The 27,870-nt window shown below is 38.4% G+C and overlaps 1 protein-coding gene across 1 annotated transcript; it reads right to left on the reverse strand.

Moving 5' to 3' along the window:
• Positions 1–337: 337 nt before the first annotated feature.
• LOC123942101 (putative uncharacterized protein C6orf183) lies at positions 338–27,870 on the reverse strand. Its single transcript, XM_046006049.1, has 10 exons — positions 27,749–27,870; positions 24,854–24,926; positions 24,374–24,484; positions 21,831–21,944; positions 20,484–20,678; positions 19,042–19,180; positions 17,641–17,798; positions 13,805–13,957; positions 11,774–11,875; positions 338–562 (listed from the first exon to the last, which is right to left on the reverse strand). Exons 1-10 carry the CDS (start codon positions 27,868–27,870, stop codon positions 338–340), a joined length of 1,392 nt encoding a protein of 463 aa, XP_045862005.1.

Genomic DNA, 27,870 nt, shown 5'->3' on the forward strand with positions numbered 1-27,870 from the left:
ACTTTCCTGAGCCCCACGATTCCTTCAAACCCAGTTCAGTTTCCTCCTCCTTCAAAAGGTTTTTCCCAGAAGAACCAACCCTAGAGGGACCACTTTGCCTCTACATACTCACACTGTTTAACAATTGTCCAACTCATTTGGTGTTTAGCACTAGAATGTGTGGCTTTGCATTGGTAAATAGTGGTTAAGTATATGTCCCAGCAGCAATCTTTTGTATTATAACTCTTTACGTTCTTCTTTTTAATCAGCAATTAATCTTTTTATTAAAAAAACAAACCTGGCTGGGTAATGAAACTTTTATGGGGAGGGTTTCTGAAAAACTACCAAAGGTAAATTTCTAAGGTCTACACAAAAGTAGCGAGTTGGACAAAGGCATATTGGTTATTTCTTCCTGATTTACCTGGTAAAGATTGATGTTGCTATAAATATTCTCCCAGATGTGGTCATAGTTGCACTGATGCAAACCCTGGGAAGCCACGAAAGTTGGATGAGATGGAGCTGGCATAATTGTCTTTGCAGCGTGGTCTTGGAGCACTTGCATTACTCGCTCAGGGCTGGGAATCTCAAGTAGAACGAGAGGAAAAGGAATGGTTTGGTAAAGGGTTATTCCCTTCTACTCAGCAAAAGTTTGATCATATATACACAAATAAGAAAGAATCCCCAGGTAGGGCTTTATTCAGTTAAAAAATAAAAATCACACTCAAACATCATTTGGTATGTCTCTTTGGTATGTCCATCCATTGAACATTGTGAATATTTAAATACACACAGCATCTCATTTAAAATTCTGTGACAACCCTTTAAACACAAAGAAGATTGTACCCCCACAAATGTTATGGCACCAATGAAAAGATAAACACCCATCATTTTGGGTACAAACCCTGTTTGCTATTAGGAAGATGCCAGGAGATGGAGGAAAAGGATGCTGGGTTGTATGAGGAAAGTACAAGCTTTGTAAGGACACAAGCCTCAGCTCGTATCTCTGCTGGAATCCTGACTTCACCACACAGAGCAGAACAAGTCAACCTAATAAGAACACCAGTGATGTCTCTCCCAGGATTGGTGCAAAAATGCCCCTCATGTAGTAGGTACTGAATAAATGTTCCTTCTTCTCTTCTGGAGGCAAAGGATCAAGTAATAGAACCAGAATTGAATTTCAATGGCAGTGATACATGTAACACAGTATTTCACAAGGAAATTCAAATATCATTTAGTCCAATCCCTACCAAAACCCCAATGACATTTTTTGCAGAAATAGAAAGATTCACCCTAAAATTCATGTGAAACCTCAAAGGACACCAAATAACAATGTAATTTTGAAAAAGAACAACAAAATTGGAGGACTCACACTTTCTGATTTCAAACCATATTACAAAGCAATAGTAATCAAAATGGTGTGGTCCTGGAATAAATTGGGCATCTAGACCAACAGAATAGACTAGAGAGCCTAGAAATAAGCCCTTGAGTATATGGTCAAATGATCTTAGACATGGATGTCAATACCATTCAATAGAGAAGGGACAGTCTCTTCAACAAATGATTCTAGAAAAACAGGATATCCACATGTAAAAAAAAAATGAAGTTAAACCTTTATCATACACCATACACAAAAAATTAACTCATAATGGAGATTGGTGGAGCAAGATGGCAGAGGAGTAGGAGACCTAAATTTTGTCTCGTCCCAGGAGTTCAGCTAGATAGTTATCAAACCATTCTGAACACCTACAAACTCAAGAGGAGGTCAAACAGAATAGCAGCAATTCTATGAACAGAAAAGCAACCACTTTCTGGAAGGTAGGATGAAGTGAACCCAAGGCAATATACAGGAAGATAGACTGTGTGGGGAGGGGCCATATCCCAGCAAGCAGTAGAGCAGTGGGGTACAAAATTGGAAATTTTAGAAGTCTGCTGCACTGAGGAACATTGCTCCAGAGGATAAGCAGGTGGAGGTGGGGGGTGGCGGGTGGGAGAGGGAGACTTCACTGGGACAATGTGGTCTCAGGATCCTCAGGGTCACAGAAAAACCAGTAAAATGTCTGAGTACATCAAAGCTCACAGGTATTCAGCAGGGAAGCTGGCTGCAAAGATGGAGTCAAGGAGTGAGCTCTCAGCTCAGGGTTACCTTAAACCATGATCCAAGGCATAGTTGGGCTACTGCTCTTCAAGCAGGAATCCCACAAGTGGCAGATCCAGAGAGACCCCCTCTTCCTCCTCCAGGAGGAGCGGCGTGGGAGTGCATGGCAGGAATCTGCTGGGTTAGGAGACTCCAAATGGGGCTGTGCGCCAGAGACAGAAATGCTCAGTCACAGGCCGGGTGAGCTTGGAGTGTGGTTGGAGACCAAGGAGGTAGGAGGGATTGATTGCTTTTCTCTGAGGGCGTACTGAAGAGTGGGGCCCTGAGCCTCAGCAACTAAAGGGCCGGAGATTGGAAGACCGCCATCTTCATTCTCCTCCTCCCAAGCTGTACAGAAAGCGTTCAGGGAACAAAAGCTTCTGAGAGCAAAACCCGAGCAGATTACTTAGCTTGGCCACTGGCAAGGGTGGTGCAATTCTGCCTTGAGCAAAGACATTTGAGAATCACTGTAACAGGGCCCTCCCCAAGATGATCAGCAAGAACATCCAGCCAAGACCAAGTTTACCGATCAATGAGAACTGCAGAACTCCAGAGCTAGGGAAATACAGCACATAGAATTCATGGCTTTTTTCCTGGTTCTGTAGTCCTTCAGAGTTAAATTTTTTTAAATTTTCGTTATTTTTTTCTTTTCTATTTTTCTTTTTATTTTTAAATTTTCCTCTTTCCTATTTTTAACTATTTTATCTCATCAATACCTTTTTAAAAATATTTTTAAATTTTCATTTTTATAGTCATATTCTATCCCTTCACTGTATTTAAACTTATTTTTTGTATACATATAAGTTTTTCTTTAAAATTTTGGGATACATTTTCTTCTAACAGACCAAAATATATCCTAAATCTAGCATATGGCTTTTTCTCATCTCCCACCTGATCACCTTCTCTCCCTTTTTTTCCCTTTTTTCAACCAACTTCTTATCAATTCCTTTTTTATTTTATTTTTTTAAGATTTTATTTATTTTTATTTATTTGACAAAGAAAGGCACAGTGAAAGCGGGAACACAAGCAAGGAGAGCAGGAGAGGGAGAAGCAGGCTCCCCCCTGAGCAGAGAGCCCAATGCAGGGCTTCATCCCAGGGTTTCCACTGAGATCATGACCTAAGCTGAAGGCAGAGGCCTTAACCCACTGAGCTGCCCAGGCGCCCCTCTAATCATATTTTTTTATTGCTTTTTTTTCTCCTCAGTTTTAGCTCTCTTCTGATTTGGTTAGTGTATATTTTTCTGGGGTCATTGTTAGCCTTTTAGTATTTTGTTCTTTCATTCATCTTTTCTTCTCTGAACAAAATGACAAGGCAGAAAAACTCACTCTCCAAAAAAGAACAAGAGGCAGTACCAGTTGCTGTGGACCTAATCAATACAGACATCAGTAAGATGTCAGAACTAGAGCTCAGAATTACAATTATAAAGATGCTAACTAGGCTTGAAAAAAGCATAGAAGATACTAGAGTATCCTTTTCTGGAGAAATAAAATCCCTTTCTGGAGAAATAAAAGGATTAAAATCTAACCAAGCTGGAATTTAAAAAGCTATTAACGAGGTGCAATAAAAATGGAGACTCTTACTGCTAGGATAAATGAGGCAGAAGAGAGAATTAGTGATATAGAAGACCAAATGATGGAGAATAAAGAAGCTGAGGAAAAGAGAGATAAACAACTACTGGATCACCATGGGAGAATTTGAGAGATAAGTGATACCATAAGATGAAACAGTATTAGAATAACTGGGATCCTAGAAGAAGAAGAAAAGAGAGAGAGGGCGGCAGAAGGTATTTTGGAGCAAATTATAGCAGAGAACTTCCCTCATTTGGGGAAGGAAACAAGTATCAAAATCCAGGAGGCACAGAGAATGCCCCTCAAAAATCAATAAAAATAGGTCCACACTCTGTCATCTAATAGTAAAACTTACAAGTCTCAGAGACAAAGAGAAAATCCTGAAAGCAGCCCAGGACAAGAGATCTGTAGCCTATAATGGTGGAAACATTAGATTGGCAGCAGACCTATTCACAGAGACCTGGCAGGCGAGAAAGGACTGCATGATATATTCAGAGCACTAAACAAACAAACAAAAAATATGCTGCCAAGAATACTATATATAGCTAGGCTGTCACTGAAAATCGAAGGGGAGATAAAAAAACTTCCAGGACAAACAAAAACTAAAAGAATTTGCAAACACCAAACCAGTCCTACAGGAAATATTAAAGGGATCCTCTAAGCAAAGAGAGAGCCTAAAAGTAATAGACCAGAAAGGAACAGAGACAATACACAGTAACAGTCACCTTAGAGGCAATACAATGGCCCTAAATTCATATCTTTTAATGGTTACCCTGAATGTAAATGAGCTAAATGACCCACTCAAAAGACACAGGGTATCAAAATGGGTGAAAAAAACAAGACCCATATATATGCTATCTGCAAGAAACATTTTAGATGCAAAGCCATCTCCAGATTTAAATTGAGGGGGTGGAAAACAATTTACTGTGCTAATGGACATCAAAAGAAAGCTGGGGTGGCAATCCTTGTATCAGATAAATTAGATTTTAAGCCAAAGACTATAGTAAGAGATGAAGAAGGACATTATACTATCCTTAAAGTGTCTGTCCAACAAGAAGATCTAATAATTTTAAATATCTATGCTCCTAACACAGGAGCAGCAACTATATAAACCAATTAATAACAAAAATCAAAGAAACACATTGACAATAATAATACTAGTAGGGGACTTTTACACCCCCCTCACTGAAATGGACAGATCATCCAAGCAAAAGATCAACAAGAAAATAAAGACCTTGAATGACACACTGGACCAGATGGACATCACAGATATATTCAGAACATTCCATCCCAAAGCAACAGAATACACATTCTTCTCTAGTGCACATGGAACATTCTCCAGAACAGATCACATCCTGGGTCACAAATCATGTCTCAATAGGTACCAAAAGATATATATGTAGGGATCATTCCCTACATATTTTCAGACCACAGTGCTTTGAAACTAGAACTCAACCACAACAGGAAACTTGGAAAGAACTAAAATACATGGAGGCTAAAGACCATCTTACTAAAGAATGAATGGTCAACCAGGAAATTAAAGAAGAATTTTTAAAAATTCATAGAAACAAATGAAAATGAAAACACAACATCCCAAAATCTTTGGGATGCAGCAAAGGCGGTCCTGAGAGGAAAGTATATAACAATACAAGACTTTATCAAGAAACAAGAAAGGTCTCAAATATACAACCTAACCCTACCCCTAAAGGAGCTAAAGAAAGAAGAGTAAAGAAACCCTAAACTCAGCAGGAGAAGAGAAATAATAAAGATCAGAGCAATGAAATAGAAACTAAAAGAACAGTAGAACAGATCAACAAAACGAAGAGCTAGATCTTTGATAAATCAATCAATCTTTGATTGATAAATTAATAAGATTGATAAATCCCTTATCAAAAAGAAAAGAGAAAGGACCCAAATTAATAAAATCATGAATGAAAAAGTAGAGATCACAACCAACACCAAAGATACACAAATATAAGAACATATTATGAGCAACTATACACCAGCAAATTTGACAATCTGGAAGAAATGGATGTGCTCCTAGAGATGTATAAACTACCAAAACTAAACCAGCAAGAAATAGAAAATCTGAACAGACCCACAACCAATAAAGAGATTGAAGCAGTCATCAAAAATCTCCCAAGAAACAAAAGCCCAGGGCCAGATGTCTTCCCAAGGGAATTCTACCAAACATTTAAAGAAGAATTAGTACCTATTCTCCTGAAACTGTTCCAAAAAAATAGAAATGGAAGCAAACTTCCAAACTCATTTCTATGAGGTGAGCATTACATTGATCCCCAAAACAGACAAAGACCCTATCAAAAAGAAGAATTATATACCAATATCCTTGATGAACATGGATGCAAAAATTCTCACCAAAATACTAGCCAGTAGGGTCCAACATTAAAAAAAGGATTATTCACTACAACCAAGTGGGATTTATTCCCACTTGGGAACCTACAAGTTTGGTTCAACACCCACAAATCAATCAATGTGATACAATACATTAATAAAAGAAAGAACAAGAACTGTATGATACTCGCAATACATGCTGAAAAGGCATTTGACAAAGTACAGCATCCTTTCCTGATTAAAACTCTTCACAGTGTACAGATAGAGGGTACATACCTCAGTATCATCAAAGCCGTCTGTGAAAACCCACAGCAAATATCATTCTCAATGGGGAAAAACAGAGATTTTCCTGTAAGGTCAGGAACATGGCAGGGGTGTCTACTCTCCACTGCTATTCAACATAGTACTAGAGGTCCTAGTCTCAGCAATCAGACAACAAAAAGAAATAAAAGACATCCGAATCAGCAAAGAAGAAGTCAAACTCTCACTCTTTGCAGATGATATTTTACTTTATGTGGAAAACCCAAATGACTCCACTCCGAAACTGCTAGAACTCATACAGGAATTCAGTAAAGTGTCAGAATATAAAATCAATGCCCAGCAATGTCCACAATATGGAAAGAACCTAGGTGTCCATCAACAGATGAATGGATAAAGAAGATGGGGTATATATATGTACATCAGAATACTATACAGCTATCAAAAAAATGCAATCTTGCCATTTGCAATGACGTGGATGGAACTAGAGGGTATTGTGCTGAGTGAAATAAGTCAATCAGAGAAAGACAATTATCAATGATCTCCCTGATATGAGGAATTTGAGGGGCAGGGTGGGGAATTTGGGGGGTAGGGAAGGAAAAAATGAAATATGACAGGATTGGGAGGGAGACAAACCATTAGAGACTCTTAATATCACAAAACAAACCGAGGCTTGCTGGGGGGAGGGGGTTATGGAGAGGGTGGTTGGGTTATGGACATTGGGGAGGGTATGTGATATGGTGAATGCTGTGAAATGCATAAGCCTTATGATTCACAGACCTGTGAATTATTTGCCCTGAGGCAAATAATATATTATATGTTAATTAAAATAATTGATTTTAAAAAATAAATAAAATGAAATCAATGCTCAGAAATCAGTTGCATTTCTATACACCAACAGCAAGACAGAAGAAAGAGAAATTAAGGAATAGATCCCATTTACAATTGCACCTAAAACCATAAGATACCTAGGAATAAATCTAACCAAAGAGGCAAAGAATCCATACTCAGAAAACTATAGAACACTCATGAAAGAAATTGAGGAAGACACAAAGAAATGGAAAACATTCCGTGGTCATGGATTGGAAGAACAAATATTGTGAAAATGTCTATGCCACCTAGAGCAATCTACACATTTAATGCAATCCCTATCAAAATACCATCAACTTTTTTCAAAGAAACGGAACAAATAGTCCTAAAATTTGTATGGGACCAGAAAAGACCCTGAATAGCCAGGAATGTTGAAAAAGAAAACCGAAGTTGGTGGCATCACAATTCCAGACTTCAAGCTCATTACAAAGCTGTCATCATCAAAACAGTATGGTAATGGCACAAAAACAGACACAGAGATCAATGGTCAGAATAGAAAGCCCAGAAATGGACCCTTAACTAATCTTCAACAAAGCAGGAAAGAATGTCCAATGGAGAAAAACAGTCTTTTCAACAAATGATGTTGGGAAAATGGGACAGCCACATGCAGAAGAATGAAACTAGACTATTTCCTTAAACCACCCACAAAAAATGACTCAAAATGGATCAAAGACCTCAATGAGAGAGAGGAATCCACCAAAATCCTTGAGGAGAACACAGGCAGCAACTTCCTCGACCTCAGCCGCAGCAACTTCTTCCTGGAAACATCGACAAAGGTAAGGGAAGCAAGGGCAAAAATGAACTATTGGGATTTCATCAAGATCAAAAGCTTTTGCACAGCAAAGGAAACAGTTCACAAAACCAAAAGACAACTGACAGAATGGGAGAAGATATTTGTAAACGACATATCAGATAAAGGGCTAGTATCCAAAATCTATAAAGAACTTATCCAACTCAACACCCAAAGAACAAACAATCCAATCAAGAAATAGGCTTAAGACATGAACAGACATTTCTGCATAAAAGACATTCAAATGGCCAACAGACACATGAAAAAGTGCTCAACATCACTCAGCATCAGGGAAATACAAATCAAAACCACAGTGAGATACCACCTCACACCAGTCAGAATGGCTAAAATTAACCAGCCAGGAAATGACAGGTATTGGTGAGGATGTGGAGAAAGGGGAACCCTCTTACACTGTTGGTGGGAATGCAAGCTGGTGCAGCCACTCTGGAACACAGTATGGAGGTTCCTCAAAAAATTGAAGATAGAGCTGCCCTACGATCCAGCAATTGCACTATTTGGGAATTTATCCTAAATATACAAATGTAGTGATCCGAAGGGGCATGTGCACCCCAATGTTTATAGCAGCAATGTCCACAATAGCCAAACTGTGGAAAGAGCCTAGATCTCCATCAACAGATGAAGGTATAAGGAAGATATTATAATATATATATATTATAATGGAATACTATGCAGCCATCAAAAAAACCAAAAATCTTGCCTTTTATAATGATGTGGATAGAACTAGAGAGTATTATGCTTAGTGAAATACATCAATCAGAGAAAGACAATTATCCTATGATCTCACTGATATGAGGAATTTGAGAAACAAGACAGAGGATCATAGGGGAAGGGAGGCAAAAATGAAACAAGATGAAACCAGAGAGGGAGACAAACCATAAGAGACTCTAAATCTCAGGAAACAAACTAGGTTGCTAGAAGGGAGGGAGGTGGGAGGGATGGGGTGACTGTATGGTGGACATTGGGGAGGGTATGTGCTATGGTGAATGCTGTGAACTATGTAAGACTGACAATTCACAGACCTGTACCCCTGAAACAAATAATATATGTTAATTTAAAAAAAGAAAATAAAAGAAAAAATTAACTCATAATCAATTAAGGATGTAAACATAAGACCTAAAACTATAAAACTCTTAGACAAAAACAGGGGAAAATCTTCATAACATTAAATTTGGTAATGATTTCTTGGCTTTGACACCAAAAGCACAGGCAAAAAAAAAAAAAAAAGAGGCAAAAGTAGATAAATGTGACTACCTAAAACTTTAAAACTTCTGTGCATCAAAGGACACAATTAACAGAGTGAAAATCAATCCACAGAAAGAGAGAATATATTTGTAAATCATACATCTGATAAGGGGTTAATATCCAGAATATATAAAGAACTCCTACAGCACAACAACAATTAAAATCAAATAACTCAATTAAAAAATGGGCAAAGGACTTCTACAGACATTTTTCTAAATACGATATACAAATGACTGATAAACATATGACAAGATTCTCAAAATCACTAATCATCAGAGAAACGCAAAGCAAAACCAAAATGAGATTATCACCTCATCCATTAGGATGGCTAGAAACAAGAAGGAGGAGGAGGTGAAGGAAGAGAAGGAAGAAAGGTAGGGAAGAAGAGAGGGAGGGAGGGAGCGAGGGAGGGAGCGAGGGAGGGAGGAAGGAAGGAAGGAAGGAAGGAAGGAAGGAAGGAAGGAAGGAATGAAGGAAATAACAAGGGCTGTTGAGAATTCAGAGAAATTGGAACCCTACCAGACAAAGCTGGTAGTATTGTCAAATGCTGTACCTGCTATGGAAAATAGTATGGAGGTTCCTCAAAAAATTAAAACAGAATTATCTTATGATCCAGCAATTCTATTTCTAGGTTTATATCCAAAAGAACTGAAAGCAGGATTTCAAAAAAGTATTTACGTATCCATGTCCATAGTAGCATTATTCACAATAGTCATGAGGTGGAAGCAACCCAAACATCCATCAACAAACAGATTTTTTAAAAACATGATGGATATACATAAGGGAATATTATTCAGCCTTAAAAAGGAAGGTAATTCTGATATATCCTACAACATGGGTGAACCTGGGTGAGTAAAAGAAGTCAGTCATAAAAAGACATATACTGTCTGATTTTACTAATAGATGGTACCTAGAGCAATCAAACTCATAGAGACAGAAATTAGACTGGTAGTCACCAGGGACTAGGGGAAGGGAAGAATGAGGAGTTATTGTTTAATGGGTAAACAGTTTCAGTCTGCTGGATGAAGAGTTCTGGTGATGGATGGTGGTGATGATTACCCAACAATATGGATATACTAAACGGAACTGAACTGTACACTTTAAAAATAGTTAAAATAGTAAAATTCATGGTATGTGTATTTTACCACCATTTAAGAAAAGAGGCAGAAAATAATATAAAGAGGTCCCATGTACTCTTCACTCCATTTCCCCCAATGTTAACATCTTGCAAAACCATAGCACAGTATCACAACTTGGATACTGAGTTTGATATAGTCAACTCATAGAAGACTGAGTTTGATATAGTCAACTCATAGAAGAGATCCATCACCACAAGGATCCCTCGTGTTGCTCTTTTACAGCCATTCTCCTTTCCCTTCCTCACCAGTGTCCCCTACAATCTACGAATCTGTCTTCATTTCTCTTAGTCATTTCAAGAGCATTGTATAAATGAACTCATACAGTCTTTATGGAACTGACTTTTTTTTCACTCCTATAGTTCTCTGGAGAGGCATCCAGGTTCTGGGGTATATCACTAGTTTGTTGTTTTGGGGGTTTTTTGTTTGTTTTTTGGGGGGGTTGTTTTTGTTTTTTTTTTTACAGCTGACTGATATTCCATGGTATGGGATGTACCACGATTAATTTATTTACCCATTGAAAGACATCTGTGGTGTTTCCAGTTTAGGGCTATTGAGAATAAAGCTGGTAAAATGTTCTTGAAAAAAAAAGGGAGAGGAAATCTGGTCACATTCTACCACATGGATGGATCTTGAGGACATTGTCCTAAGTGAAATAAGCCAGTCACAAAAAGACTAATACTGGGGCACCTGGGTGGCTCAGTGGGTTAAAGCCTCTGCTTTTGGCTCAGGTCATGATCCCAGGGTCCTGGGATCGAGCCCCGCATCGGGCTCTCTCAGCGAGGAGCCTGCTTCTTCCTCTCTCTGCCTACTTGTGATCTCTGTCTGTCAAATAAATAAAAATCTTAAAAAAAAAAAAAGACTAATGCTGTATGAGTTCACTTATATGAGGTATGTAAAGGTAGTCAAAATCAGAAACAGAAAGTTGAATGGTGGTTTCTAGGGGCTGTGGGGAGGAGGATGTTGGGAATTGTTGTTTAATAGGTATAGAATTTCAGTTTGGCAAGATGAAAAAGTTCCAGTAGATCTGTTTCATGACAATGTGAATATACTGAACACCACTAAATTGTGCCCTTAAAATGATTAGGATGAGAAAATTTTATCCCATGTGCTTTTTGCCACAATAAAAATGAGATAATTTCATCCAGTATTTTTGTTTCACAGATGAGGAAACAAACTCAAGGAGGTTGTGCGACTAGAGTGATACCACACAGAGACTTAGTGCCAAAGCTGGAACAATTGTTACTTTCTACTGAAGATTAACAGTATTATAAAATTTGGGTAATTAGATTAGAAAGTTCCAAATAAAGCCTTTATAGAGAATCCATGGCTAACATTTCTTAAACAGGAAGGAAAATTCAATTTTCTGAGAATAATTTCAGCAAGAATTTTATCTACAAGGGAACATGGCTATTTTCTTACCTTCAAAAACTTTGCTTGGAGTTGCATTAATACATCTATTCTTCTCCTTTCTTTTAGTCTAGTCAAAAGCTTCTTTTGCCAAGGATCACATTTTGGCTTAATCTAGTGGACAAACATGTTCACACAAAGTTACAACATAACAGAATGGTTCTCAATAAAAGTTGCAAGCAAAAAGATTCAAGGACCTTCTAAAATGGGATCTAGCCTCTGCTTAAAAGTTTGTTAGAGCATGTGAAGACTTGGAAGAGGTCCGCATGGGTTTATGATCCCTGAGGGAGAAGGCAGCAGCAGTTCCTATTGGTGCCTGGTTTATGAGGTCATCTGGGATCACATAGCACAATCCATGTGTAGGAGGAACCCTAAATCCATCAGCGTTGGACACCACACTTGACCTATATATAGGGCAAGAGACGTTCTCCCACAAAGATTCCACATGTAAAATTTTACCTTACCCCTTAACAGGGAATATTTCAGAAATTAGTTCTGTAATACATTTAGTTATACATTATAATGTATACATTATACAGCTATAAATACATCAATGTACTTGTAACTTTCAAATTCATATCTAGCTCTAAACTCCAGTATGTGATATCCAACCACCTCCTTGATATCTATAGTTGGAAGGCAAATGTAACAACTTAGAACAGAAAGTCTGGCTTTCCCTACACCAATTTGCTCAAGCCCCATTCCTTAGGAGTAATCTTTGATTTCTCTCCTTTCCATCCATTCATCTTTACCATGTAGACTTCTTTCCTACACAATATAGCTGATCCTCATTATTCACGGATTTTGTATTTGCAAATTTTTTCTCACTAAAATTTATTCATAACCCTTGGGGCACCTGGGTGGCTCAGTGAGTTAAAGCCTCTGCCTTTCGCTCAGGTCATGGTCCCAGGGTCCTGGGATCGAGCCCCGCATCGGGCTCTCTGCTTGGCAGGGAGCCTGCTTCTCCTCTCTCTCTCTCTCTGCCTGCCTCTGTGCCTGCTTGTGATCTCTGTCTGTCAAATAAATAAATAAAAATCTTAAAAAAAATTTTATTCATAACCCCAAAATCAATATTGGCAGATCTATCCTGGTTATTCATGGGCATGCAAAGAATGGTGAAAAATTTGAATCACCCAACTCCATGTTCCCAGCTAAGGTCATACACAGCAACATTCAGCCTTCTTGTTCCAGCTCTCATTCTGTAAACAAGTGTCCTTTTTGTGATCTAGTTAGTGACACGTTTTTATATTTTTGTGGTTTTTTGTTGATGATTTCAATGTTTAAAGTGGTCCCTAAGTATAGTGCTGAAGGGTTGCCTAGTGTTCCTAAGTACATGAAAGCTGTGATATGTCTTATGGAAGAAATATTTATGTTTGATAAGCTTTGAGCATGAGTTATATTGCTATTGGCCGTAAGATCAATGTTAATGAATCTAAAAACATATATTAAAGTATCTTTAAACAGAAACACACATAAAGCAAGGTTGTATATCTGTAAGTTGATGAACCTAACCTTGTATTTCCCCCATGAGCAATGGTTCAGTTTTTGTTAATTCAGGGTTTGTGGCAACTTTATAGAACATAGCTACCGCAAACAATGAGGATCAACTATGCTTACCATTACCCCAAATCACCTTGTTTAATCTGCTTACTTGTGTATTGTTTGTAATTTGTGTATCTCTGGAACCAATAGTTTTTGGTTCAAAAGCTGGACTTATACAACTCAATTATACCTTTGAGTGTTATTCTTGGTTCTAGCCAAGCAGCCAAGTTCACTAACAAGAAGAATGGACCCAATAGAGAGTATGGAGGCTTTCCAGAGAAGGCAGGTCAACGCAGCTAACTTCAACATAGACACACAGCAGGAAGAAGCTGGGGGAACCTGGTGTACAGGGCCAAGCACTACCATTTGTCCCATGGGACAGTTTGCTTAGGGCATTGAGGAGAGGAGACAGTAGGAATGTGACAGACCTGTGCTGCCAGGTTGACTGGCCTACTTGGAGGATGCTTTGTGACAGGTGACTGTCACCACGAGTCTCCTTACCTTTATAAAGGAAGTCCAGTTAGCTCTCTTTTTCAAGGCCATACCAGGACTTGCCAAACCCAAATTCTCCACTTTAGCTATCTCAGCATCATAATCTGGAAATGTTTGCATTCTCTGTTGCTCCATGAAGATGCTTTGGAATTTTTTGGAAACCTAAATAGGATTAAGAAGAGAGAAGTGGAACCCAGAAAGTCTCAGGGGTGGCTCAGTCTTTAAGCATCTGCCTTCAGCTTGGGTCATGATCCTGGGGTTCTGGGATCGAGCCCCACATCGGGCTCCCTGCTCAGTGGGAAGCCTGCTTCTCCCTCTCCCACTCTCCCTGCTTGTGCTCCCTCTCTTGCTGTGTCTCTCTCTGTCAAATAAATAACTTAAATCTTAAAAAAAAAAAAAAGCAAACAAGCAAACAAACAAACAAACAAAACCCAGCTACTGATTGCCTTTGGGACAGTCTTGGGAGGTAAACTAATTCATAAAACATGACTGTGGCAGTAACAGGTGTTGAATATCTGTATCTGTGAGGCACGTGTATTCAGTCAACTCATTACCATAATTATGTATATATGTGTTACTTGTTCTGAATATCTGCTCCAAAGAGAGTTGGGGGAAATCAGAGGGAGAGATGAACCATGAGAGGCTGTGGATGCTGAGAAACAAACTGAGAGTTTTGGAAGGGGGAGGTTGGGGGGTTGGATGAGCCTGGTGGTGGGTATTAAGGAGGGCACGTATTGTATGGAGCACTGGGTGTGGTGCCTAAACAATGAATCTTGGAACATTGAAAAAAATAAAGTTAAATTAAAAAAAAACAAAGATTGGAAATTATATAATATATTTATTTATATATATATTGAGATGGACCCTAAATGGGAAGTAAATTTGTCACCTTTAGAAATAATTCACTTTTTCTGGCCACCTGGTACCCTAGAAAATCTACAGGTTAGATAAGTTCTCGTTCCAGAAACCTGATCAAGATGTTGCTAGAGAGAAGGTTCCAGATGCTGGGACCTATTAAAACATTTTAAGGTATCTCGGTCAATTCCTTCACCTCTCATTTTCAGACTGAGGCTACTAGTGCTTTCTGTGACATAAATTCCTCCTGCCAAAATGTAGAACACTTCTTTCTCCCGTCTCCAGAGTGAGCCCAGGCTTACTGAGCCTGTGGTAGTACCTTCCTCATTGCACTGGCCACACTACGTCATGATTTCCTCACTACCTGGTCAACTTCCTGAGGGCACAGACTATGAATCTCAAGAACCAAACACATGGGGATGTTTGCACAACAATGTGTTTGTAATTAATGCCACTAAACTGTGCACTTATGAATGGTTAAAATGGTCAATCTTATGTATATTTTATTACACACACACACACACACACACACACACACACACATAGATCCTACCACAGTGCTGGCACATACTGGGGCCTTAACAAAGGTTTCTGGAATGAGAGACTAAGTTTAATGAGTTACAGAGCTAAAGATTCTTCCACTTAACGCTGGTACCTTGTGGGCTGTGCTATCCAATACTGTTGCCCCTAGCTACATGTGGCTGTTTAACATTTAAATGTGAATCATCAAAATTTAATAAAATTTAAAATTTACTTCTTCAGTTACACTACCCACATTTTAAGTGCTCAATAGCTGCATGGGTAACATATTGAACCATGAAGATTCAGATCATGTCCATCAGTGCAGGAAGTTCAAGGAGACAGTACCAGTCTAGGGGCAGGATGGCAAAGTTCTTCTTAAAGGGCCAGATAGTAACTATTTTAGCCTTTGCAGACAATACATGGGTCTCTGTTGAACTACTCAACTCTGCAGTTGTGGTGTGAAAGCAGTCAAATGTCATATGTAAATGAATGGGTATGGATGACTTCTGATAAAACTTTATTTAAAAATAAGAAGCAGATAGGGACGCCTGGATGGCTCAGTGGGTTAAGCCTCTGCCTTCGACTTGGTCACGATCTCAGGGTCCTGGGATCGAGCCCCGCATTGGGCTCTCTGCTCAGCGGGGTGCCTGCTTCCTCCTCTCTCTCTGCCTGCCTCTCTGCCTACTTGTGATCTCTCACTCAATGTCAAATAAATAAATAAAATCTTTTTTAAAAAAATAAGAAGCAGATAGTGAACTACAGGCTATACTTTGCTTATCCTGCTCTAAGGGATTAGAGAACCAGAATAAACAGTACTCAAATAGAAGAACTCTCCTTACACATAAAAAAAATGTTGTAGGGGCCCCTGGGTGGCTCAGTGGGTTAAAGCCTCTGCCTTTGGCTCAGGTCATGATCCCAGGGTCCTGGGATGGAGCCCCGCGTTGGGTTCTCTGCTCAGCAGGGAGCCTGCTTCCTCCTCTCTCTCTGCCTGCTTCTCTGCCTACTTGTAATCTCTGTCTATCAAATAAATAATTAAATCTTTTTTAAAAATGTTGTAATGTGATCATCCTGTGAATACAGGCATTGCACATAATACTGTTATAAGAAAGTCAGAACTGGACACTATCACTTATAAATGAAATAATCTATTCTTTGGGGACGATATGATCAACAGCCTCATGTTGTTTTGTTATCATTGATGAGAGTCTACTGTGTTATAATTTATTTGTATTTATTTTGACTCTTTTAAAACAGCACCTTATTGCAATTCCAGTTTTCATCTATCATAATACTTGCTGATACTGAGGGTAAGGATACTCCCATAGAAGCGCCCTGCTCTAGAGATGCCTGGTGGCTAGTGCCTGGAGCATCCAACTCTTGGTTTCAGGATCTCATGGTCGTGAGACAGAGTCCCTGTTAGGCTCTGCACTCATCTCAGAGTCTGTTTCAGATTCTCTCTCCCTCTCCCTCCTGCTCACACATGCTTGCTCTCTTAAGTAAATAAATAAATAAAATCTTTAAAAAAAAAAAGTGCTCTTCTGTAGATAGTGTTGCTGGTGATAATGAAAAGAAAGGCAAGAGGTAAAACATCATCACCTTCAAAAAAACTGAAGAACATCTGATACCACCAGTTTCAGGAAGTGTAAAGAGCCTGTGTTACATACAGAAATAATCCTAGTAAAATCATGCAGAGAAAGCACACCTGGAAGTAAAACCTGAATGTCAAGGCCAGTGGTGATAGAGAAGATAGTGGCTCCTTCTTACACAAAGGACATTCAAAAACATTCAGATTTGATTTTTGCCTGTTTGGATCAATTAGTTTACTACTTTTACCTAGCAAATATATATATACTTACAAATATTACACATCCAGAGCTAGATAAATATCTGTATTATGGATGCTTCAGCTGAAACTTTATATTATAAACTTGAAACCGTGTAAACATAATCCTATTTTTCTCTTTGAAATAAGTTCTAACATGGCTTTTGTTAATATGAGGCTTTTTTAAAGGAAGTGAAACACTGTGTTAAAGCAGAACAGACTGCATAACTTTAAAAATCACTATGCAATATAAACTCTATTGAATATATAAGGCATTTTGCCAAAGGAGAGCTATTACAACACATTGTGAGAATCAAAGGGCTGGAGAGTTTAGATAACTCCATTATGCAAATCTGCCAAATATTGGCTACATTTACATCATACACTATGGACTCTAACCTACTTTTTTCTTTAAATTCTGCAGAAAAATCAATCCTGCAATCCCTCTGGGTTGTATACTCAAGGGTCCCAGTACTCTTAACAGAGGAGAACTTCAACTGCCAATCTAAATCTCACCCATTATTATTATTATATTTTATCACTCTAGAAACAATTGTGGCAAGAGAGATATCCAACTTTGTGGCAAACAGCAGTGTTTTCTTTCATGAACACCTATCTTTTTATTACGAAAGAGTCCATCAAGTACCAAGTTAAAAAGCTCCATTTCCTGAGCAGCATCCCTCAGCTCCTCCACATCATAGGAGATACTGAAATGGGAAAGCAGGATCCCCAGCTGAGGTTTCAGTTCTTCTCTTTCAGTTGTGTGTTGGGGCAGGAAAAAAGCAGTTTCTGTTCTTGTCAGCCCTAAAAAAAAATCCAAAATCAAGAGCATGAAGAGCAATAAACACTAGCTGGGGAGAGAAAATGGAGTGTCCTTTGAGATAAATGGAGGCAAGATCTCCTGTGCTGACAGGAAGGGTCATTCTGCTTTGTCCAACCTTCTCTGCTATAATTTAGACACTGCACCACACTGGGTCACACCTATCTGACAAACTCTTGATGATGGCTTTCTGGGGGAGGGAGCGAAGACCACTCACCTTCATAGGGCCTATAGGAGAAACCCAACAGACCCTTTGGGGAATGACTTAGTGGGAGGAGAACTATTCATAATCCTTTGTGAAAAACTAAAAGCATGATTTATAAATTAAACAACAAATTAGAAGAAGGTGAGAGCCTTTATTTATCTCCTTTGGCCTGGCTCACTTCTGTTCATTTCTAAGGACCCAGTTTGGACTCCCTTCCTTTGAGATGCCTTCTCTGACTCCCCACAACCAGGCTGGCTGTCTCTTCGGGTGCTCCTGTGTCACTGTACATATCCCAAGCAAATATGTCGCTCAGAGTAGAAGCCTAATTAGGTTTCTTAGTTATCTATAACACAGGATAAGGGCAGGAAGACCATTAAATTGATCCAGATAAGGAAATTACTTAAAAAATATATCATATTCAAACAGAAAGAGGTATTAGATATAATTTAATCTGAAATGTTTATTTTGGAGATGAATATATTGAAGCCCAATGAGATGAAATGACCTAAATACGCAGGCCCACAGTGAGGTCATGACAGAAACACATCTAGAATCCAGAACTCCCAACTTCAATTTCATTGCTTCTTTTCTTCTCACTTTATTTGCCAGTTGTAAGGATAGAAATAATAGGGGCGCCTGGGTGGCTTAGTCATTAAGTGTCTGCCTTCAGCTCAGGTCATGATCCCAGGGTCCTGGGATCGAGCCCTATATCCGGCTCCCTGCTCAGCGGGAAACCTGCTTCTCCCAATCCCACTCCTCCTGCTTGTGTTCCCTCTCTCACTGTGTCTCATTCTGTCAAATAAATAAATAAAAATCTTTAAATAAAAAAAAGATAGAGATAATAATGGCTAAGAAAAGTACATATTTTTTCATCAGAAAATATTAAAAACTTGTTTATTAAGAAGATATAACTTCTTGCCATATAGAAAAATTTCAAGCAAGATCATGTGACAAAATAACACATGTGCAAAGTGACAATCTTCCTTCTCATTACTCTAGGGGAAAGAAGACTAGTTTCTTACCTGAAATGCTGGTATCCACAGGGCCTGGAGATACAGAACCCTGGTTGTTAGGGTTGATGTCATCCGCACAGACCTTTTCATCCTCCTGACCAGCCTCCGGATCACTCAGCACTTTGGAGATGGGCAAATACTGGAGAGACTAGAGAAAAGCACCACCAAGAGGCCAAATGTCAACTCAGCTCTCACAGAAGCTTCCAGACTCAGGTTCAGGAGCAGCCCTTTGATATAGGAGACTTAGTAATCTGGTAGTTGGGCCTTAAGAACCTGTTCAAACATGGGGTGCTAAATCTGGATCTGAGGAACCTGTTGCAGTCACCAGTGTTAAGCAACCTTAACCTCTAACTGGGTCTACATTGATCAGGCATCCATAATGGACAAGACACTGTGTGAAGTGCTAGGGATACCAAGAAGAATTAAGCTGTGGATCAATCTCAGAGAGTTTACAGTTTAGTGGGGAATGGAGGTTTATGAGTAGAGTGTTATTATACCACGTGACTGGGGAGAGAGGATTCAGAGGTAGACTCTGGAGTGACTGACTGAGGAAGGACTGAAGTTAGGATGATGGCCAGGTTTCTGGTTTGGGTAACTTTGTGGATGGTTGTATCACTGAGATAAGCCGTAGAGGAGTTGGAAAGGATTTAGGTGACAAAATAATAATAATAATCACATTATTATTATTATTATAAAATATATATTTTTAAATATTATTTATATATTTATATACATTATATATTATATCTACATATTAATTTATAATTATATATTTGAGTTAATGTATTAATATAGTTATATTATTATAAAATATATAAAATAATAATCAATAATATCAATAATAAAATAATAATAAAAATAATAATCTTTCTGAAATGAAAACAGGATCACATCACTCATTTCTGAGTCCTCTGGCCTAGGTTAGGGCCTCTCCTCTCTGACTCTCTTTGCTTTGTGCTTATACGTATTGTACTCTTTCTTACCACATCATATTTCAGTTGACTAGTTGGTTGCCCATTTTCTTACCAGCCCGGGACCCAGTTACTCTTCAGCAAAAGACCATATTTTTGCTTCATGGCCCTGGACATGTATCTGGCATATATCAGACCCTCATTAGATATTGCTGGATAAAAAAGTGGATCTAAATTGGACATCATAAATTCTGAACAAGATGATGAAAACAAGAACTTGCAGAGTGAATATGAAAAATAAACAGAGATATCTTTGAGAAATCTAAATTAATGGGGTGGTTTCATTAGAGCAAGATTTCAAAAGAAAAAGTTTTCAAAGGTTTCAAAAAAAAAACCGGTGGCTCATTATTTTCCTGTCATTTGTACGGTAAGTACAATACAGAAACAGTGATAATCCAAAAGTAGGTGACAGGTGTGAGAAAACAATGCTGACCATCCTTGGGAGGGCACCACGCCATCACACAACGATGTCTCACACACCTGCAGGTAGTGGTGAATGGTTGTGAGTGACTGTAGGTGACACACAAACCACTTTGTGTAAATAGTCAGGTCTTCCTGAGTCACTAAGTTAGAAGGATTGCTTTTTCCCACAAGGAAGTTTTCCCGTGCAACAGACAATCTTTCAGCTCTCTGGACGGCATCACTGTACTCCTGCACAATGTAGGCAACTTGTTTCTGTTTAAGAGTAAGGCAGAGACAGAACATGGTTATTTGCAAGCCATATTCTCTTGTGTCATTTGCTTCCAAGCATAGACTAATGCTGTTTGGGGGCCAAATAAGGGGCTCCTGGATTATCAAAGTTCTTTCACATTCTGAACTTGACTGACAATGGCAGCAGTCATATTCTTAGGAGAGAGAGACTTCAGCAAAGAGTCAGTGCATTCAGATGTTTGGTAACTGAAGGTGGCTTCTTCACTCTTGGGCTTTTTAGCAGAGGAAGTCAAATCCATGAAGAAAAATGCATTTTCTATCATACAAAGTTTCCTTCAAATCTCATCCTTAAAAATAGGTGCCATTATCTTCTGCCACAGGCAGAAGAGCAAATAGGTGTGTCCCTTAGTTCCTTTCCCATCTCTAGCCATGACTTAAAAAAATGGACAAGATATACTGCTGTAATAATGTAAACTGGTACAGCCATTATAGAAACGGTATGGAGATTCCTCAAAAAATTAGAAATGGGAATACTATATAGTCTAGGAATCCCGGTTCTGGGTACATATCTGAAGAAAACAAATTCAGTATCTCAAAGAGATTATCTGTATTCCCATGTCCACTGCATCATTATTCCCAATAGCCAAGCTAGGAAAACAACCTAAGAGCCTGTTTATGGAAGAATGGATTAAGAAGATGTGATATATATAACATATCATTCTTAATATATTTTATATATTTATTTATATTATTTATATTAATTTATATAATACTATATATGTGTGTGTATATATATTTATATCTAAAATGGAATATTATTCAGTTACAAGAAAGAAGGAAATCCTAACACTTGTGACATTAAGAATGGACCTGGAGGACATTATGCTAGAGAGAAACAAGCCAGACAGAGGAAGACAAATACTGTATGATCACATGACAAATTAAAACAATGTTAAACTCACAGAAGTAAAGACTAAAACAGTGGTTACCAGGGGCTACAGGGTGGGGAACTATTGGTCAAAAGGATACAAATTTGCAGTTATGTAGGATGAATAAGTCCAGAGATCTAATGTACAGGTATGACGACTATACTTAATAATATATATTGACAGGCCTGCTGACCATTTTGTTTCATTATAAAAGAGAGCCCAAAGGTTCTGTTCCCAGGCTTCCTACCTTGTAAAGGGGATAAAGTTGCTCCATAATCTTACTGTGCTGGCAAAACCTCTTCCATCTAAGCATGTGCAAATATTTACTCTGGGCCAGCTGGATAATTCTCTCTGTATAATACTTTAACAGAAAAAAACAATAAAAATTAACACTTAGAATGCAAGTATAGTAGAAAGACTGAATTAAGACTTAAGAATACTAACAATAGGAAAATCAGTCTCTGGTTTTTTCAGAAAGATAGATTTCTCTACATGAAGATCATAAAATTAAGAAACCTGGCTCAAGATACCATTAACTTTTAGGGTGCCTGGGTGACTTAGTGGATTAAAGCCTTTGCCTTCAGCTCAGGTCGTGATCCCAGGGTCCTGGGATCGAGCCCTGCATAGGGCTCTCTGCTCTGTGGGGAGCCTGCTTCCTCCTCTCTCTCTCTGCCTGCCTCTCTGTCTACTTGTGATCTCTGTCTGTCAAATAAATAAAATCTTTAAAAAATGTATATAAAAAATAAAAAAGATGCCATTAAATTTTAAATAAAGCAAGTATGTGTTTCTAAATCTATATGATCTTTTGCCAGTCTAACAGATTGTAGTTTCATTTATCAATTAGTGATCAATTAGTAGTGATATAAAAGCCTATATAATTGTCTAAGGTTAAGCTCAAAATTTCTTCAAAACTGAAGTTATGAATCTAAAAAATACAAAGCACATTATAGATAAGTTATAAGTTTTAATCTTAGACCAGAAATTTTATTTAGATTTAAAAATAGTTAAATAAACCAACCATTTTAGATGTTTTCTTTCCAGTAATAAATATAATAATGGTTATGATGGAATAAGTAGGAGCAGACTCATCCTTCCATCATAAACAACTAGAAAATGGAATAAAATAAACAAGACAACTATTTTCTGACCTAAGACAACAACACAGTGCAGGACTGTGGTCCTTGAGAGAAAGGAAAGAAATGAAAGAAGCCCTTCAACCACCTTGGTTTTCTGCCTGGAGAAGGCATTTTCTGAACCGGGAAGTAAGAAAGGGAATTCTGAGCAGAGCACGATGGTTTGGTTTCTCTGAGTTAAGCAGTAAGAAAATGAAGCTTAGGAGGCTGAGACAGCTGGAGTTTGCAGGGCAGAGGACTGGAAAGGGGGATGGTAGGCCAAGAAAAGGCTCCAGAAATCTGCAGAGATCTCAAACTCAGCACTATTGTTGGCATGCTGCACTGGACAATTGTCTGTGGTGGGGGCTGTCCTGTGCAGAGCTGGATGTTGGCAGCCCTGGCCTCTTCCCACCATATGCCAGCAACAATCCACTCTCAAACCGTGACAGCCCAAAATGTCTCCAGACTTCGCCAAATGTCCACCATCTCCACCCTCCCCTTCTCTCCCCTGAGAGTCCCCGATAAACACAAAAGAACGAAGAGTGCCAGAATGATAGGGAAAGAGAATCTCGGATGAAGATAATGACAAAAGTTTAACTTGCAAATAGAATCTCAACATCCTTTATTTCTTTGTGATTCATTTATTTCTTCATTCATTGCTAACTAGTTGCTAATGACCTAATTTGTATAGTTTTGTATAATTTATATAATTTGCATAATGAGGATATAACTCATAACACGAAAGAACAAAGAATTTTAAAAATCACGATACATGCTTATTATAAGAAATTTAGAAATATATGAAAGTAAAAAGAGGAAATCATTGTTCTGCCATCCAAAGACAGTGACTGCTGACATTTTGATCCACATCCATCACGTGGGTTTTCTACATATTATGTGACCATTATTATGGCACACACAGACATGTCAGCTCTTGTTCACTAATGTTACATAAAAACAATAATTTCTTATGCTCAAAAATGTTTAATGGTAGAACAATATTCTATCAAGTATCGTACTGTTTTTCATAACTCTTTCTTCTAGTGTTAGATATGTAGGCATTTCTGATTTTTTCACTTTTATTATAACGCTGCAATAATAATCCTTATAGAAAACATTTTCTGGGGTGCCTGGGTGGCTCAGTCGGGTAAGCATCTGCTTTCAGCTCAGGTCGTGATCCTGGGGTCCTGAGATCAAGCCCCGTGTTCAATGAACTCTCTGTTCAATGAGGAGTCTGTTTCTCCTTCCCTCCATTCCCCTTCTTGTTCTCTCTCTTTCTCTCTCAAATAAATAAATAAATAAATAAATAAATAAAATCTTTCCAAAAAAGGAAAAATTTTTTCTACCACATTTTGAGTTATTTTCTGAAAGATATTTCCGTAAATATCTTCCTTAGCTAAGCCAAGAGCTCTTTAGGACTGAGACTTTCTTACTATTGTATTGCCTCATAATACCAGCAGAGAGTTACTGATAGTCAATTGTAGAGTGACTATAACTAAACTGAACTGAACTATGATTTGGGTCTCTAAGAAAGAACAGAATTTACACTGATCAAGTTCTGCAAACTACATAGGTAGAGAAAATCCTACCCTGGCCAGAGGATATACCAGAAAGCCAACTTTCTTCATACATTTCTATTAATTTCCAGATCTCTTTTTCAGATTGCTGCAGGACTTACCTGCAACAGAAGCAGAGGTAAATTGTCAGGAGTGTACTCTCTTCTTAGGCAGCTCTCTAGCTCCCTCTGCATGACATCTGCTTGAACAACAAGGGGCTTTGACTCAGCCACCTGAACCCAGGGCAACAGGGCAGGCCCACAAAAAGAAATAAGGAAGCAAGATTATCATTGTTTATGACAGCAAATGACATGCAATTTCTGATCGTTTTTACACAACACATTACACTGTTATACCTCAGCTTCTGTATAACAAATCTTTATATCACAAATCAAGAAACTGTAAAATTTTGGAACATCACAAAAAGTAGGTATCTCCAAAGAAGCAGTGGCCTGCTCTGATCTAGTAGTGAGTATTGGGCTGTTTCATTTTCATAACACTGTCAATAACATCAGCTGATTGTTTGCAAAATGTTCGCAAAATCCAACATCTTGCTGTATTAACAATGCAGTTGTGTATTATAATCACACTCTCCTACTCACCTGTAAAGTTTTCTTTAGAGCCAGTTCCCTTTCTCTTCTAAAGTAAGAAATGTCCTTTGGTATTCGAACAGAGCTGTAGAAAGATTTATGCAATAGACGCTGTAGTTATAGAAACCGTCATAAATGAAATTACAGACAGGCCCTGATTAATCTGTAACTCTTCACAACTGCTCATTGCTACGTAACTATGTCATATTATACTGGATTATTGAGAGCATGTAAAGACCACATGCTTTTGTCTCAGTCTGAATCTCTCTTGTGTATCCCTCATGTTTGCTAACCTTTTTCCTGGGCCCATTTTCCTCTCCTTCACCCCAAACATGGTCTTTCCTACAACGCTTGGTTTACCTGTCTGGTTTCAATTCCAGAATGCAGGAAGAGGCACAATGGTGATTTTTCTTTCCCTTTCCTATACTTCCTCCAGTAACCTCAGCTCTACCAAGTGCTTATCAGACATCTATCTCGAACCCTACATAAAACTAGTATCTTATCATTTAAACAGAATGTTTTTATTTTTGGGCTCTTGCTAATTTATCAAGCATGAAATACCTTGGAAATTATTTTAACCAAATTCTACCATCTGAGCCTAGTCACAAAGGAGTTGTTGGCAGGATGGGCTCTGACATGAGAAGGCACAAGCAGTACTACCGTGGGACCCAGGAATGGCATAGAATCCTATAGCAGAAAGAAGGGAGCTCTCCCCATTTGGGGGTAAGACCTATGCCAAGGCTTGGAAGCTTTGGAAACACCATGGGATAACACCTCTGGTGTAGACATCATTGTCTTAAGATGAAACTTTGCAAACAGTAACAAGGAAGCCAAAGCAAGTAGCTGTGAAACACACGTTAAGAAGCCACCTAGAGATCTGAAAGGGTTTATAGGCAGCAGAGTTTAGGTTAATAGTGTTTGTATGACCTTATTAGTCCCCATGGGTAAGTTTTAAGGAAAAATGAAAATAGACTATTAGTTTGTATACTTGTCAGCCATTCCCTCACTGGGGGCAGTGGTCTTGTGAAAAGACCAGTCAGGAGGTCCCTCAGCCACATGAGTCAAAGCAACTCATTGAGTCATTTGTGTTGAATTCCCAGCTGAACGTTCGAAATAATGTCTCCCTTATCTCTTCACATCTTGGATTTGATTGAAAAAAAAAAAAGAGGCAAGCTCCGAAAGGGCCTTAAGAGTAAAAGCATTACTAAATCAAAGCTATAATTTCTGTGAGTACTGGGTGACTGAATCCTGGGGGCAGCCTCACGGAGGTCAAGAACCAGTAACCAACTAGAAAGGGAACAGGCAGTCAGGGAAACAGAGGAAGCCATCCCTTTCCTGCCCACTTGTCTTCAAATTTCTTTGGCATGCTGGAAGCTTGGGCAGTATCCTTGGCTTAGCTGCCAAACCTTCTCTTACTCAAATCATGTTTTTCATTTCAGTTATTCTCGGAGTGTTCATGAATAAGATTGGTGGTGGGTACGTCAACCCACAAAAAAGAAGTTCACTTATGTGTTCATCAAGTATTGTTTATGTTTATGTAACATACATTCATTCATTTATTCATTCAGCAAGCATTTAGGAGACACTTAACCACTGCAAAGATTTGGGCTTATGGGAGCAGATTGATGAATAAAATGCAGAAAAGAAAAAAAAAAAAAGAAAAATGACCAAGGCACCATTATCCTATAGTTCTCAATAAATTTTTTCAATCTAATGGGGAATGAGAAAGTGATTATTTGAAGTGGACATTTTACATTTGCCTTGGACTCCAGAACCTAGCATAATACCTGGCATGCAGAAGTTGCTCATTATTTGTCAGAGTAATAGTAATAGGTAGATTCTTCTAGGTGTGGTGTTTAGTGGTTTGGGGGAGTAGAGAAATACAAGCATCCAGAGATTTCCCATCACTCTATTCTAAAAGATAAAAGAGACTTCAGGAAGAGAGGCGTCACTTGTTTGACACTCAGACATTTAAGATGTAACAATGTCATTTGTAACTTGATCTTCGTATGGTGTCTTCTAGTTTTCAAAGTGCTTTAATGTGTATTATCTCCTTGACCCTTATAAGATAGGCAAGGTAAAGGTCTGTAACCTCATTTTTCACAGAAAGAAACCAAAATTGGGAGAAATTATAGCTTGCATGGTTCCATTACCTTTTCACTTCATCATACAATCTTTTATCTGCTTCCTACACCTAATGGCTTTAAATACCAAATTATAAAACACACTAATACTGGTTCTTCAGAATCATCCTTGTAGTGAGGTAGTAATGCACCTACTTACTGCTTCTTTTCTTAACCTTCCCTCTCCCACCCTCACCATTCACGTTTTGTTTACTCGGTTATTCAAACTAACAGGGATTGTTCCTCTTGATCAACTGGGGCAGTAATAGAAATTTGAAGGGATTTGAAGGTCCTGAGCCCATGACACTTACAACTTAGGGCCTGATCTGTTTACCCTATTTCTCTAAAAGAGATTGCTACTGTTGCCAGCATTTACCTATAGAGGAGCTCCTTAATAAAACACCATTTTGCAGAACCCATTACCAGATACCTAGCATTATTTCAGTTTTTATATTTCTGATCAATATCAAGGTCAAATTCAATGAAAATATTTTTGGGTAAAATGAGACCTCTTTTCAATCAGTATGATTTTATAATAGCTTCTGGAACTTTAAGACAATGGCATTTGTGAAATGGAAGAGCACTTTTCTATTTTCTTTTGGTAAGACATTGCCTCTAAATGCCTTGGCAATTCTAGAATATAGGTAACACAGACAGCCATAAAGTCTGAGCTTGAGATAATGCCGGTTATCTATATAAAAAGAAGAGGGAGCCGATGGAGATTATGGGGTAAAAGTAGGGGCAAACCCCCTGAAGACCATGCCTTCTCACTTCTACTATTTACCTGTAAGCTCGATGAGTCTCCTGTTCTTCTATCTCAGACTTTAGTTCAGTCAGTTGCATAGCCAGTTCTTTTTCTAACTGCTGGATCCTTTCTGTGGAAGCGATCTTATAAATTTCATCCAT

This window comes from Meles meles, chromosome 5 (genome assembly GCF_922984935.1).
Source record: "Meles meles chromosome 5, mMelMel3.1 paternal haplotype, whole genome shotgun sequence".
NCBI lineage: Eukaryota > Metazoa > Chordata > Mammalia > Carnivora > Mustelidae > Meles > Meles meles.